The sequence below is a fragment of the Hemicordylus capensis genome, chromosome 13, assembly GCF_027244095.1.
Source record: "Hemicordylus capensis ecotype Gifberg chromosome 13, rHemCap1.1.pri, whole genome shotgun sequence".
NCBI lineage: Eukaryota > Metazoa > Chordata > Lepidosauria > Squamata > Cordylidae > Hemicordylus > Hemicordylus capensis.
In genome coordinates, this window is record NC_069669.1 from 14,546,029 (window position 1) to 14,562,394 (window position 16,366).

A 16,366-nucleotide genomic window follows, 5' to 3' on the forward strand; every position below is an offset into this window, starting at 1 on the left:
GGACAGCTTGGCCCTGACCCCCCGGGGTGAGACAGTGGTGGCGGCATGGAGTGGAATAGTTGGGCCCAACTAGAGACGCAGATGCTTTGTCCCCGGGTCCACTAGTATACAAATATTTGTTGTAGCAGCAGCTGGGTTTGGAATGCCACCAGCCTTACCTGAAGAAGATGCCAGGCACAGAACACGAACCTTTTGCATGCACTTAACCACTGAGCTACAGCCCCTCCCTTCAGTGATGGAAGACCTCCAAAGTCTGCAGTTTGTAACCGTCTTAAAGCTGCAGGAGAGAGATTGTGCAGGTTTAATTAGATTAGACCATGATAGATGCAAAACAGATTTCAGGTTGCACTGAGTGGTTCCAGAACAGAGGAAAAGACAATGGCTGGATTTATATACAGCCAGCAGTTACTTGCATTTGATTCCAGCACCCTGCAAAACACAGCTCCAAGGCACAGAGTAGAAGGAAGAAGTGTGGCATACCAAAGAGACTAAATGAGAACATGATAGTTTTATTACAATTTTTTTTAAAAAAAACTTGTATAGTTTGGAGAAAGAAAAATCTGTCCTCTTTCTCCTCTTAGAAGAACTTGGAGTCATAGAAGAACTTGGAGTCATTTAATGAAATCGTTTGGTCCAAGGGTATAGGACAGTCACTTTGCTGAAACTAAGCTGGTTTAGGTCTTGTGGGTGTCCACCTGGAACATAGGAAGCTGCCATATACCGAGTCAGACCATTGGTCTAGCTAGCTCAGTATTATCTTCGCAGACTGGCAGCGGCTTCTCCAAGGTTGCAGGCAGGAATCTCTCTCAGCCCTATCTTGGAGAAGCCATGAAGGGAACTTGGAACCTTCTGCTCTTCCCAGAGCAGCTCCATCCCCTGAGGGGAATCTCTTCCAGTGCTCACACTTCTAGTCTCCCTTTCATATGCAACCAGGGCGGACCCTGCTTAGCTAAGGGGACAAGTCATGCTTGCTACCACAAGACCAGCTCTCCTCTCCTGGGAACACCATGTGCAGCAGCTTGAGTTCCATGATGGAGGAGAGGCAGGACATAATTGAAACAGGTCCAGGACAGACTAAAGCAGGTACTTCACCCAGTACAGAGCTGACTGCCAGGAATTCTCAAGATGTGCCGCTGCCTTCTATGGTTTTAAAAGGGGATTGGACAAATCCACAATAGACTTCTCCTTCTTCATGAATCCTCCATGTCCAGAGAAACAAGGACAGTTAATGCAACCATTAACTGGGTAAAAGAAGAGTCCTACCTGGCTTCAGGAAGTGATCATGTGCTAGATAAACAAAAGGAGGCAGAGAACTTGATCATCAGTCAAGCTCCAGCTGGGTAGGACAAGCTTGCATTTCCCAGATTTCATCCCTAGCTTCTGAATGAGGTAGGTGGGAAATCATCCTACCCAGCTGGGGTTTGACAATCAAGCTCCTTGCCTTCTCCCTTTTTTTAATCTAACACACAATTGCAAAATGGGATTGCCGAAACTGGGTAGGACTCATCTCCCACCCAGTTTATGGTAGTGTGAATTCCCCTACAGTGTGCCACTGAACACCAATTGCTGAGGGGTACTTAGGACTCAGTTGTGGACTGCATGGAAACATCTGGTCAGCTCTGGCCGGAAACGGGACATTGGATTATCTGGGCCCTCACCCTGAGCTTGATCCTAGGTAAGGAAATGGATTAGATGGTCCAACCGGACAAAACGGTTGCCAGCTCCAGTTTCCCACCTGTAAAGCAACCGTCATGACAACGTAACTACACACTACCGGGACAAGCAAGCCACTGCCTGCAATCGAGATTCTATGGCTGTTGATTCTTCCGATGACAGAACAGACTATACAAACAGCAATGGAATTATTTTTATTAGAAAAGTGGGTGTTTCTTTTTAATATAAATAATTTAACATGTTTAGGTTTATACTTCTTACACTCCCAGTGACAGCCACCACTCTAAAAGCTGAAGCTGAAGTACAACATACATTAGTCATCCAACAGACAAGCCCGGTTTCACGCAGTGGCTGAAAACCCTGTTAGAGCAACTCAGCCTCCGATGCAAAAGAACACAGAAAAAGATCATCAACGTGTAAGGGGAGAGAGTCATTCTTCAGCCTTTTGCTGAAGTTACTAAAAAATTCCCATCTGTTTTGCAGCCTGGAAAAGATCACCTTTTTAGCACAGTTGGAGGCCTGCCATGTCATTTTAGTTGGATTAGAGCTGATGTTCCCCACCTGGGCTCCCAAGTAGTTGACTACAACTCCCATGATCCCCAGCAACAATGGATGATGGGAGCCATAGTCCCGCCACATCTGGGAACCCATTTTATGTTGCCAGCAAGGTGGAGGAGAGGCATAGCTCCGATACCCAACCCCATCTACAGCATTAAAAAAAAGTGGCAGGTATTTTTGAACTTTGAACTGAACCCACACACAGGAAATGAAAAATGCTTTCAAGTCTACGTCCATCAAAAGCCTTCTATTTCTATTCCTTTTCGCTCAGCATTGTCTACACTGACTGGCAGCAGCTCTCCAGGGTTGCAGGCAGGAGACTCTCCCAGCCCTACCTGGAGATGCTGCCAGGGATTGAACCTGGGGTCCTTCTGCATGCAAAGCAGATGCTCTACCACCAAGCTACAACCCCATCCCCTTGTGGTCGCTGGACAAAACAAAACTTAGACTGAGTGAACGCCACACCTTTTTTAGACAAGAAAAATCTCCCGGCACCCAAGATATAAGACTTAGCAACACTGAACCTTCATTGCAACTCACAAAAAGCCTTAGTTTGGGGGTCCCCTTTTCCCCGTTTCAGGAAGCTGGGAGTGGGTGTGACCCCACCCCCTGTTCTCCCCTCCCTCATAATTCCTGAAGACAAGAGCCCTGTTCACTTTCTCCCCTTCAGGTGTTCAGTGAATGCAGGAGGAGGAAACGGGCCTATGCTTCCCCCTCACACGTCCAAATGCATGAGAGAAAGAGCAAGCCAACAGGGCTATTAAGCCCAGCCCGGCTGTAGCTTGCTACATTTAAGATCCACTGAAAGCACCGAGGCTTGTTTTTTTTAAACTTGTTCCAGCATGACAGAGTCCTACTGTGGGATCGGGCCCATTCCCATTGGATTTAAAGAGAGGTTGTGTTTGGTCCACTCCTGATCTCTCTCTCTCTCTCCCTCCCTCCTTCCTACAAGACAGTTTGGGCCAAAAGATGCTGAGTGGAGCCCTACCAAGGAAGGTTCATTGCCCCACCGTCAGACAAGACACTGGCAGTGTTCTGTGCAACTCTGTAGAGCCTCCCCAGCACGCAAGGCCATTTCCCTTCTTCGTGGCCCCAGAGTGCTTCACGTCCCCCACCACACCACACTCAGAAGTGGGAGGGAAGGGTCAAAGAATGAGCACAGATTTAGACGGGAGAGAGCAAGGCCTGCCGAGTTTCTAGAAACCAGCTTTCAACAATTCAGTTCTTCCTGAGGCAAGAGCTGGTCGACAGAATCGACAGGGACCCGTCTGTCTCTCCACCAGCAACGCCTGCTTCGACATGGTCCAATTCCATTGGCAGCCGCTGTGCTGGAGGGAGGCGAGGAGGTTTCCCCAGCAGAGTCTTAGAGCTCATCATCCGAGATGATCAACACTCTTTTCTCAATGTTTTTGCTCCTCTTGCCGTGTTGGCCGTCGGCTTTGGGCTCCACATGCCCGTTCTGTCCAGGTAACCCAGCCTCAGCCTCCTTCATAGACTGCTGCGTATACTGTTGGTACGCTGGGGAGAAGTTGTGGATGGCATCCTGGACAATGTCGTGAGGGCTCATGGTCTCCTTCAGCCCACTGGAGATGCTCTGCATTGGAGCAAGGTTTGCTGAGCAGAAGAAAAGGAAGAGAGGAGATCAGTGTGGTGTAGTGGTTACAGAGTTGGACTAGGACCAGGAAGAACCGAGTGCAAATCCACATTCAGCCCTGAAACTCACTGGGTGGCCCTGGGCCAGTCACGTATCTCTCAGCTTAATCTACCTCACAGGATTGTTGTGAGGAGAAACATAACCATTTACCCCGCTCCGGTCTCCTTGGAGGATGAGCGGGATAAAAATGTAATATACAGATATAAATAAATAAAAACAAACATGGGCATTCAGTTGGATCTTTCCCTCTCTCTAGGAAGAACTAAGGACAATTTTTTCTACAGAGTTCATGTGGAGCATTTAAAAACCAGGATTGTATGTCCATGATTACTACTACTTCTACTTATATATTGCTTTTCAACAAAATAGCAAAAGGAACAAAAAGAAGAAAATGGTCCCCCGTGCCAAAGTGGCTTACAATCTAGGAACGTAGAAAGCTGCCATACCCCGAGTCAGACCACTGGTCTAACTCAGTATTTGAGCTACCGCTCTGGGCGCTATGAAGGAAAAGCAGGATAGGAGAGAGAGAGAGTGTGTGTGTGTGTATGTGTGTGTGTGTACACACACACATTCAGTTTTTATACCACCCTTCCGGAAAGGCTCAGGGTGGTTTACACTATAACAAAACCAGGTTTGATTGATAAGCTGCAGTGATACAATGTTGCATCTTCATTGCAGGAAAGTAACAGTATTCTTCCATTGTAGGAGGGCTGCAACGATTGTCTCTCTCTATTATATATATATATGTAAAATAAAATAAAAAATACATGTGTCTGCACTGACTGCCAGTGGCTTTCCAAGCAGGAGTCTTTTCCCAGCCCTACCCAGCTTCGGGAGCTGTGCACACTCCCAGTTTCCGGCCATGTATTTGCAAAAAACTAGGTAAAAGTCCACGGAGGTAATTTCCGGCTGACATTTTGTGTTTTGGAGGCTAAAAATGGCTCCGTTATTTAAAAAGCACAACACAAATAGTGTAAAGGATCTGAAATAAAGAATGCAAAACACAAACTGGCAAGTCCAATAAAGATAAAACAAGGAACAAGAAATGAATGTAAAAATAAACGATATTGAAACTAAACTACTGAAACGACTTAAAAACACTTGAGAAAGGATCTCGAAACAGCATCATCACTGGGGTGCGGTTGTCTTTACATCCAGTTCTGTTCGTACATTTCAAATCTGTTATGGACTATACGGTTCTCCTGTTTGATTCATTGTTGTTTTGATTCATTTTGTGTTCAGTGAGTATTCTTGCGCACATGATTTATTTATATCATGTTCAAATGATTCAGTAGTTTCAACATAGTTAATATTTACATTCATTTCTTGTTCCTTGTTTTTGTTATCTTTAGAGGATCTGCCAGAACATGTTTTGTATTCCATTTTTTAAAGGTGATTTTTAGCTGATTTTGAGGCATTCAGGGGCACAGAGCAACTCAGGGGGAGCATCTATGATGGTAGGAGACCTCTCCAAGCAACCCCCCCACCAAAATCTGATATTTTAAAGACATTTCCCCTCGACCAGGAGCCTAACCCTCAATTCTCCATTGCCCTAATGCTTCGATATTCGTGGTTTCCAAATCCATGGTTGTACCATGGAACAGAACAACCCCCCCCCAAATATCGAGATTGTCCTGTAGAATGAAATGGGCGTGGGTTTTAATCTGCTGCAAATGTTATTTTATTCTCCATGTTGAACAAAGCGGAATATAAATATTCATCGTGTTTGTACTCAGTGTTGCTGGTTGATTGGTATGTAAGTATTGATTAACAAGTGCGTTTGTTTAGGATTTTGCTTTTGGTCGGTGGTGGAACTAAAGAGTCATTCATAGGTCGACAGGGGAAATGGTTCTGTGGGAGGTGGGCACAGGCTCCGTTGGCACTTCCTCCACTGTTAATAATATGCTGGGTACAACCGCTGGGGAGGACAGCAGTCTCCAACCCAGCTCCCACCCCACAACATGATCATGTCCCCCCCACCCCCCCTAGGTTTTTGCAAACGCACGATCGAAAATCAGGGGCGCACCCAGATCCCGAAGCTGGGTGGGATGCTTATCCTACCCTCTTAAGGCAGGTCTGCTCAAGTTTGGAACCCCCGCTGTTTTTGGACCACAACTCCCATAATCCCCAGCCACAGTGGCCAATAACCAGATGTTATGGGAGTTGTAGGCCAACATCTGCAGGAGGGCCAGAATTGAGCAGCCCTGCTCTTACCGATTGTGTGAACGGTCTTACTACAAAGCAACTTCCTTGCGGGGCAACACAGAAAGATTAGTCAACCAGTCATTTGAGTAGCACCACTTTACCTGTTGCGTTCTCTTTCTTCTCCCTGTATACCTGGCAGGTAAAAGCATACCGAAGAGCGATGGCAGCAAAGAGCATCTCAATGCAGATGATGAAGTTCTGGTAGCCGGCGGCAACCGTCCCGGCTCCCACTGCCTTCCCGTCAATGATCTGAACCTCCGGGATCACCCCGCATTTCTCCAAGATAGCCAGTAGCATCCCTGCACAAGAGAAGTCATCCCAAAGTATCATCCGTCTGCTCATGTGGCTGCAGCATTGAGTCAGGTCTGTTTGTGTGTATCTCATTTCATTGTATTTACACCCTGTTTTCCATTCAAGGAGCCCATGCATGGATTCCACCCCCGCCCCCTTGCTAATGCACAACAATCCTGCAAATAGTTTAGGTTGAGTGGGAAATATATGTGACTGCACCCAAAGTGGGCTTGGCCAATCTAAGGCAGTCCAGCTGTTGGATTACTGCACCATCCTCATCCACAATGGCCTTGGGGCTTCAGAATCTGCAAGTTGCATCAAGCCTTGGGATTCCCAACCTTGGGTCTCCAGTGGTTATTAGACTAATTCCGGTCACCGTATCTTAAGGAGGACGTTGGAGAACTGGAAGAGGAGCAGAAGAGGGCAACCAGGATGACCAGGGGCCTGGAGCACCTTCCCTATGAGGCTAGGCTACAACACCTGGGGCTTTTTAGTTTTGAAAAGAGGCGACTATGGGGGAGACATGATAGAGGGGTATAAAATTATGCATGGAGTGGAGAGAGTGGACAGAGAAATGTTTCTTCTTCTCACACAACACTAGAATCAGGGACCATCCCATGAAACTGTGAAGACTAAGAAATTTAGGGCCAACAAAAGGAAGTACTTTTGCATACAGCTCATAATTAAATTGATGGAATTCTCTGCCATGGGATGGGGTGATGGCCACTAGCTTGAATGGCTTTAAAAGGGGCTTGGACAAATACATGGAGGACAGGTCCACCAGTGGCTATTAGTCTGAGGGCTAGAAGCCACCTCCAGCCTCAGAGGCAAGATGTTTCTGAATACCAGTTGCAGGGGATCAACAGCAGGAGAGAGGACATATCCTCCCCTCTTGTCTGTGAGCTTCCCAGAGGCATCTGGTGGGCCACTGCGGGAAACAGGCTACTGAAGTAGATAGGCTTCCTTGGGCCTGATCCAGCAGAGCTGTTATGCACTACTCCCATCACCCCCAGTTACAATGGTCAAAGGCCACTTTCAGACCCGAAGATTGTACCTGCAGTTGTCTAACCCAGCCTTGGTTCACCAGATGTTCTTGGACTACAGCTCCCATAATCTCCAGCCACAATAGCCTTTGGCCTTCAGAATCTAAAGATTCCAGCAAGCCTAGGCGTTTCCCATGCTTGGGTCCCCCAGAGGTTGTTGGACTACAACTCCTGTCATCCCTGGCTGTTGGCCATTGTGGCTCAGGATGGTGGGGGTTGTAGTTCCACAACAGCTACAGCACCTCAAAGTGGCCAGCTGTTCTAGAAGGCACATTCACTCATGAATATAAGACTGCAGTCCAATAGCTGCAAAGGCTGGCTCAATTCCATACCATGGTGGGGGAACCACCACAAACCTGCTCCTTTCCAGTGCAAGCAGGGTAGAGTTATAATACCTGCACTGCACCAGGCTACCAGATCTTCAGATGCACCAGTTCTGTTGCAGAATTGCACCAATGGAGTCTTAGCCCGTGCTCCCTGTAACAGGGAATCCTAGATGTTGTCGACTACAGTTCCCAGCATCCCTAGCTGCAATGGCCTTTGGCTGGGGCGTGCTGGGAGTTGTAGTTAACAACCATCTGGTATTCCCTGTTACCGGGAACCTTGCTTGGTCTCAAGCCGCATCACCCCAGCCTACTTGGGCAGAGAGGTTTGCTGCCATCGAGGAAGGGGAAGTGGAGAAACTCACCTTGCCAGAACGAGAGGAAAATGACTGCCTTAATAGTAAGAAACTTGAGGACTGGCTCAAAAGGGCGCAAGAGGTCCCTGGTGGCAAAGTAGAAGAGGAAGAGTGCGTAGAGAGCCAGGCTGACAGAGAAGTTGTAGATGATGGTGATGTAGAGGTAGCCACTGTGGATGCTGGGGAAGACACAAACACACACACACCCAAAAGTATTATTCATGGAGGAGAGTCTTGTGGTCGCAAGCATGAATTGTCCCCTTTGCTATGCAGGGTCCGCCTGGGTTTGCATTTGGGTGGGAGACTACGCATGAGTGCCAGTGCTCCCTCTAAGGCAGGCTTGCTCAGCTTTGCCCCCCACCCCATCTGTTTTTGGACTACAGCTCCCATAATTCCCAGCCACAGTGGCCAATAGCCAGGGATTATGGGAGTTGTAGGCCAACAGCTGCTGGAGGACCAAAGTTGAGCAGGCTAGCTCTAAGGCATGCACGTGCACACACATTTTTTGATGCCCGCTAGCTAATTTTAGATCCTGCCCCACTCTGAATGCAAGTGCGCGCAGACTGCCTTGATACTGCCACCCAGATAAAACTCATTCTGCATACTCAAGGCGAAAAAAATTAGGGGGGACATGGATGAGTGCTGCAAGATATTCCCCTTAGCACAAGGGGCTGAAGCTCAGTGGAAGAGCATCTACATGCTTGAATACACAAGGCCCATGGCATCTCCAGGTAGGTCAGGGAGAGACTCCTGAGCCGCTGCCAGTTCGTGTAGACCAGGGATTCTCAGTGTTGGGTCCACAGATGTTACTGGACTTAACAACTCCCATAATCCCCAGCCCCAGTGGCCTTTGGTTGGGGATTATGGGAGTTGAAGTCCAATAACATCTGGGGACCCAACGTTGAGAATCCCTGGTGTAGACAGTAGATTGGGCCAAAGTCTGACTCCGTATAAAGCAGCTTCGTATGTTGTTCCTGTGATCCGATGACAGCAGTAGGGAGCATCTTGTCGCCCTGCTGGCGCCCCAGTAATCTGCTGCTGGAGGCAACTGCCTCATGAACGGGAAACCCATGAAACCAACCAGTTAAGAACTGGGAGGTTTGTCCCACCCCAAACCAAGGCCATTGAAGCTTATCTAGGACTGGTCAACATGCCAGTTGTCAGTCCTTATCCACATGCTCCTGCAGCCTCCCTCACTCCCGGAGCTGTTGACGTTCTCACTTGAAGTCTCCGTCGTTGTATTTCCCAAAAGCTTGTAGGATAATGGTGATGATGGCCATAAGAGGCTTCACAATGCAGAACTGCAGCGTTGCCTGGAAGGAGGAGACAGAAGCGGGGATGTGTTTTCAAGGCAGCGAGAATGCATTCCCACTCCATATTTCTCCTCCACACCCCTTGGGCCCCTTTCCATCGGGGGCAGCAACCTTTGGTTTGGTGGGCAAACCATTTTAGTCCGTTTCAAGAGGCCCCCTGATCAGGCAGCTTTCAGGCATTTTCAGATGCCCGAGATGCTGTAACAACATATTTAATGTCGTGGAGCTAAGTACTTATTAAAAGCCACAGACGGACGGCACCTTCTCAGAAGAGCTATTCCTCGTTCACTCCGACACGACGGAATGCCCCATCACAGAAAGTGCTCACTGCAAAGCAGATTTGCACCTTGTAAGGTGAAAAGGGTGTGTGCGTGTTGGGGGGGGGCAGGCTTTTCTTCCAAGCAATTATTTTCCATATCAATGCAGATTAAAAATCAAATTAAAACCCAAGTGATGGATGCATCCCAATGGTGGTTTTGTTTGTCAAGGTCTCTTCAGCCCTTCTCATGACACACTGGAGTGCGCCATATCGGATCAGAGGACTAGAAGCGTGCTTTTTAAACTGCGGGGGGCAGGAGGAGTTGCCGTTCTCAAGATACTGAATTCCAGTTCCCACATCTCATGCATGCTTGGTGCAGTCACAGAATACAGGCAGCCCCCAAGCACACAGAAGAGAAAGAGCATAAGAAAAGCCCTCCTGGGTCAGGCCGAGGCCCACCTAGGCCAGCATCCTGCTTCACACAGCGGTCAACCAAGTGCACTTGGGAAGCCCACAAGTGGGGAAACAAGGGCAGCAGCCCCCTCCTTTTGTGTTTTCAAGCACCTGGTGTTCAGGGGCATGCTTAGAGATGCCTTTTTAGAAAACGTGGTATTTTTTCTGGGGGGAAAGGCCTCCACATCTCTAGGCATGCCAGCTTTGATCCTGTGGGAAGAATATAGCTCCAAGGCTAGTAGCCGTTGAGAGTCCTGTCCTGCATGAATTTGTCTAACCCCCCTTTAAAACCATCTAGCTGGCGGCCATCACTACATCCAGCAGTGGCAAAAAAGTACTCCCTTTTGTCTGCCCTCCCGTAGCCCATACACGGACTTTATTGCAATGAGATGACATATGAAGACAGTGCATATTTATATACCACTTCTCAACAGAAAGTTCCCAAAGTGGTTTACATATACATAAATAAAATAAAATAAAGTAAATGGCTCCCTGTCCCCCAAAGGCTCACAATCTTGGGAGTGTGGGATTGTTTTTAATGAAAGGCAGTATATAAATCTAACAATAAACAAACAATAAATAAAATCTGAAAAAGAAACGCAAGACAGACACAAGCAGTAGCCACTGGAGGGATGCTGTGCTGGGGATGGAGAGGGCCAGTTGCTCTCTCCCTGCTCAATAAAGACACTTTCTTCTAAGGATATCTATCATGTTTCAAAGCATAAACAATTCATTAAAATGTGACCAAATAGCTGAAAATTCCTCTTCTTTACCTTGCCGTTCGGGGAAAAAAACCAAATGCTGATGGGGACACATGTCAGTTATCCAAAGTTGCATTTCAGGAGTAAATTTGTCCTTCCAGGGTTGTATTATAACCCTTTTGGCGGCCCCCCTCCCCAAGTGTGAAGAATCCACAATTCTTGATATAATGCTAGATTCCCTAGGCTGGGGATGGGCCCCAACAAAAACACAAATCTCCTAGCCATCCCAGATTCCGGTGTGTCCTGAATCTCTCAGCATTTCACTTCAATGGAATCAAGTCCCACACAACTCTGAGAAAGAAAACAGCGAAGTGAAAGCTAATCTGAGGTTCTCCCCACCTGAATACTGTTACACGTCAGTGTAACTCACCTGCTTGCAAAATCTGAGGAAGCCAATGGAATAGGACATCCCCTGCAGGCAACACGTTCCGTAGAAGCAACTAGACCTATTAGGCAAGAGAAAGACAAGCCACCAGTGTAGGGCCAGAGGATTATCAGAGGATTTCATCCTGCGCATACAGGTGAAACTCGGAAAATTAGAATATTGTGCAAAAGTCCATTAATTTCAGTAATGCAAATTAAAAGGTGAAACTGATATATGAGACAGACGCATTACATGCAAAGCGAGATAAGTCAAGCCTTAATTTGTTATAATTGTGATGATCATGGCATACAGCTCATGAAAACCCCAAATCCACAATCTCAGAAAATTAGAATATTACATGGAGCCAAGAAGACAAGGATTGAAGAATAGAACAATATCGGACCTCTGAAAAGTATAAGCATGCATATGTATTCAGTACTTGGTTTGGGCCCCTTTTGCAGCAATTACTGCCTCAATGTGGCGTGGCATGGATGCTATCAGCCTGTGGCACTGATGAGGTGTTATGGAAGACCAGGATGCTTCATTAGCGGCCTTCAGCAATTCTGCATTGTTTGGTCTCATGTCTCTCATCCTTCTCTTGGCAATGCCCCATAGATTCTCTATGGGGTCAGGTCAGGCGAGTTTGCTGGCCAATCAAGCACAGTACACTGTATACTTTTCAGAGGTCTGATATTGTTCTATTCTTCAATCCTTGTCTTCTTGGTTCCATGTAATATTCTAATTTTCTGAGATTGTGGATTTGGGGTTTTCATGAGCTGTACGCCATGATCATCACAATTATAACAAATTAAGGCTTGACTTATCTCGCTTTGCATGTAATGCGTCTGTCTCATATATCAGTTTCACCTTTTAATTTGCATTACTGAAATTAATGGACTTTTGCACAATATTCTAATTTTCCGAGTTTCACCTGTACATGACCATGCGGCCCTCTCCCAACGCTACGCATTACCTGCCAATCTCAGTGGCATCTATCTTTCAGAGTAGCTGGCCTGGAACCACTCATCTTCTCAGAGAGATTTCAGGACTATTCAGACCAGTTTGCATAAAAACAGCCCTGGGGCTGGATCAGGCCCAAGAAGGCCCATCTAGTCCAGCATCCTATTTCACACAGTGGCCCACCAGATGCCGCTAGAAGCTGACAGGCAGGAGTTGAGGGCATTCCAATGGCCTGGAAGCCATCGGTCTCAATTAGAGTCGCCAACATTCTGGGACACGATATGGGACAGAAGTCGGGGCTGGGGGCGGGGGTGGATCTCGGAGGTGGGGCCATCATTTCTGCAGGCACTCTCCACACTCCTTCTCTGAGCTCCAGGCCTCCCAGCCGCCACTGCCACCTCCTCCTCAGCCTTGAGTGGGCAGGCCTGGGCCTGGGCTATGTTGCTCAGAGGGCAGTGGCCGCCAAGGGACCGGGAGGCCCTGCAGGGCAGGGCAGAGGAGGCCAGGCACTGCAGTGCCGCTTCCAGGAGAGGGGAGCCCTTCTGCACGTGCCACCAGTCTTCCTCACTTGCCGGCACTGCCCTTCTCCTGGTCAGAGGCAGCAGGAGCAGCCACATCAGCTCCAGCCACCCCATGCCTCACCCTGCAGCTTCCCTGGCTGCATGCGCAGTGGAGCCAAAATATGGGGGGAGTGGCATCCCAGACGGGACAGACACATTCCCCCAGAAATACGGGACGTCCCAGCTAATCCGGGACTGCTGGCAACCCTCGTCTCGATGCTTCTGGACAGGGGGAGGGTCAACTTACACAATGGGCTTTCCTCGGATCTCAGCCATGATGGTGCTCTCTCCGCCGAGGTACTCAAAGCAAAGGCTCAGAAAGCTGTAGATCACAAAGGCTGCCGGGGAAAGGAAGGCAGATGCAGTCACACAAGGCAGGATCCATCTACAGTACGCGCCGAAGACTGTAGTATTCTTATTATTATTATTATTCGTATTAGTAGTATCTTATTATTCGTATTAGTAGTATCCATGTTGTATTCTCCTGCTAACCTACTGACCCATAACATCATCTGCTGGGAGAGTTTTGTCTGGACTGCTGTGAGAGTCTGGAGAGTTTTGCCTTAGCAGAAGGAAGACTGATATAATAGTGCAGGGCTGCCAAACTGCTGGCCGGATCCTGCCCATGGAGCTTCTTTTTCCAGCCCCCAAGCAGCTGGGTGTCAACCCTGGCCACCGCATTTCCTTCCCTCCATCTCGCTGCATGCAGAAGAGGTAGCATGACTCCCCACTTGCTGTAGCTGGCTGGCTCGCCTGTTTGGTTGGTTGGTTGGTTGGTTGGTTGGTTGGTTGCTCCCTTCCTCCTGCTGCCGGCCTTCCTCTCTTCCCCCACCCCACACTTGGAAGGAAGAATCTCTCCATCTTCCTGCGCTGCCACACTCCTCCCTCCTACATCCTCGTGGCTCTGCAGTGCCTGGAGGATTTTGGCTGAAGGAGCGAATGGAGGGAGCTAGAGGAGGTGAGGAAGAAAGGAAGGGAGTGAGAGAAAGTTGGGGGAGGAGAAAAGACAGAAGAAAGAGTGCAGGTGAAAGGGGGCAGAAGGAAGAGAGGAAGAGAGGGAAATGACAAAGAGAAGAAAGGGTGAAGGAGAAAGAGGGGCAGAAGGAAGAGTGGAAGGGGAACAGGGAGGGGGAAGAAAGGAAGGAATGGAGTGAGAAAGAGGGAGAAGGAGGAAGATAGAGACATGAAGACAGAAGGTGGCAAGAGGCAGGTGTGAGAAGGCTCACAAGGTGGGTGCGGCCCCCTGGAGATGCATTGGAATCAAATCCAGCCCACCTCCCAATTGAGTTTGACACCCCTGTAATAGTGGCTTCTTCATCGCTTCACAGTTTGCATAACAGCCATGCCTTCTATTTGGCTAAAGGCTGTCAGCTGTTGGTCTGGCTCGCCACTACCCCCATCATGTTTCAGGCGAGTTGCCTCCCTTTTAAAATATATATATTTTAAGGGCTACGTGTCCATCCATCCTTGGCCTTGTTAGAAACAAAGGAGAAAATAGTTGAAGTCGTGCTTTAGAAACTAGGGACACATCCTGGCAGCGACACAGGCGCTAGCCAATCGGCAATGTCTACCGTCAATTTTTGCTACAAGGTCGCTGAACTGTTTCTCTGAAGTTTAATCCTGGAGAGGAAAGGTACGTGTGTACCAAGGGCAATCCCAAACCGGACCCACTGTCCACAAACATTTCATCCCACTCCAACCGAAGCATCTCCAAGCCAGGTGCAGAGTGATTTGTGCAAGACCCACAGAGACAGCACTCGGGAAAGGCAAACATCGACCATTTGTGAACAACGGCCTCTTCCATGCTTTGCCACTGAAACCTGGCTCGGGTGTCAATCTGCTGCTAGCAGGACACCCCGCTTTGTGGGTGGAACGTCCTGGGCAAGATCACGGCAACCAACTCACCTTCATAGCAGTCCCGCACGGAGTCAAAGTAAACATAATACTGGTGGCTGCCAATCAGCAAGAGGCTCAGCCAGGAGTCAAAGGCATAGATGGGCACAATGAACAGGATCCGGATGATGTAGCGCTGCTCGTTGGGAATGGTGTAGTTTTTCAGGTGTAAGAAGATCTGGGGGTGGGGGGGGAGAGAGAGGGAAAATGCGGGGGAAGAGACACCCCTTGGATAACGGACACACAAATAGGGATGTGCAAGGAATTGGGCGGGGGGCATTTGAAGGCAGGGGGCTGTCTCTAAGGGCGGGAGAGGGTGCACTTACATCTCCCTCTGCCTTCCTCCTCCCCCCCCGCCAGTGCTCGGGTTTTTTGAAAGTCCATCTCCCTGCTGCCCCGTTGCCCCCTTGACCAGAAGTACCCGACGCGCCTGCGTACTTCTGATTAAGGGGGCAATGGGGTGGCAGGGAGGCCGCTGCCGCCCTGACAGAATTTCCAAAAAAACGAGCACTGGCGGGGGGGAAAGAGGAGGGAGGGGTAAGTGCAACCTCCCTCACCCTTAAAGACAACCCCCTCTGCCTTCGAGCCAGTGGAACCGCCAGTTGTTCGAACCATAAAAGGCCTCCGAACCGGTTCCGTGCACATCCCGACACACTAACGGTGAAAGGCACAAAGCAAGCACAAATTCAAAGACATGTCTAGGAACACAGGAAGCTGCCATATAGCAAGTCAGACCCTTGGTCCCTCTCGCTCAGTATTGTCTTCACAGACTGGCAGCGGCTCCTCCAAGGCTGCAGACATGATTCTCTTTCAGCCCTATCTTGAAGATGCTGCCAGGGAGGGAATGTGGAACCTTCTGCACGCAAGTATACAGGTGCTCTTTCCAGAGTGGCTCTATCTCCTGAGGGGAATATCTTTACAGTGCTCACCAGCTAGTCTGCACTAGCTGGTTTCTGGGGCTGTTCGTTTATTAGATTTGTATGCCACCAAACAAAATATAAAGAATTTCAAGCAGTGAAAACAGTTAAGAACGATTTTTAAAAGTCAATTAAAAGCCCGGCGAAAGAAATGTGCTTAAAAGGAGCTCTATCTATGCTCCTGGAATTTATCCACCAGTTGAGCAGCTAAAATGGAGCCTGCAGGTTCAGGGGCTGTATACTTACACAGCAACATTGGAAGCTGCCTTATACTGAATCAGACCCTTGGTCCATATAGCTCAGTATCATCTACACCAGGGATTCTCAACGTTGGGTCCCCAGATGTTATTGGACTTCAACTCCCATAATCCCCAACCAAAGGCCACTGGGGAGGGGGATTATGGGAGTTGGAGTCCAATAACACCTGAAGACCCAACTTTGAGAATCCCCGATCTATACTGACTGGCAGCGACTCTGACATTTCAGGAAGGAGTCTTACCCGGCCCTACCTGGAGATGCTGCCAGGGAGCAAACCTGGGACCTTCTGCATGCAAAGCAGAGGTTCTACCACTGACCTATGGCCCCATCCCCAATATTTACTGAATATCAGATGCTTGATGACGTAATGAGGGGGAGTTGTTGCCATCTTGTGGGCATCTGAGAGGCAATTGATTGGCTGGCCGTGGGTGGAAACAGGATGATAGACCCTAAGCCCAACTGAGCAAGAATCTCCTTAGATTCTGACATCCCAAAGAGATCAGAACAACTAGCGCTAGGACACA

The 16,366-nt window shown here is 48.6% G+C and overlaps 1 protein-coding gene across 3 annotated transcripts in view; it reads right to left on the bottom strand.

The window, feature by feature from the left end:
- Positions 1–1,855: 1,855 nt before the first annotated feature.
- The window catches only part of TMEM184A (transmembrane protein 184A), a 30,356-nt gene continuing 15,845 nt past the window's right edge, over positions 1,856–16,366 (bottom strand). For all 3 annotated transcript variants that reach the window (XM_053276168.1, XM_053276169.1, XM_053276171.1), the window contains exons 3-9: positions 14,680–14,845; positions 13,022–13,112; positions 11,261–11,336; positions 9,326–9,417; positions 8,114–8,283; positions 6,193–6,390; positions 1,856–3,846 (exon numbers count right to left, since the gene is read on the bottom strand). In XM_053276168.1, the coding sequence (XP_053132143.1) occupies positions 3,596–3,846; positions 6,193–6,390; positions 8,114–8,283; positions 9,326–9,417; positions 11,261–11,336; positions 13,022–13,112; positions 14,680–14,845 (1,044 nt within the window). In that variant the 3' untranslated portion in view covers positions 1,856–3,595. The remainder of the gene's footprint in view (positions 3,847–6,192; positions 6,391–8,113; positions 8,284–9,325; positions 9,418–11,260; positions 11,337–13,021; positions 13,113–14,679; positions 14,846–16,366) is intronic.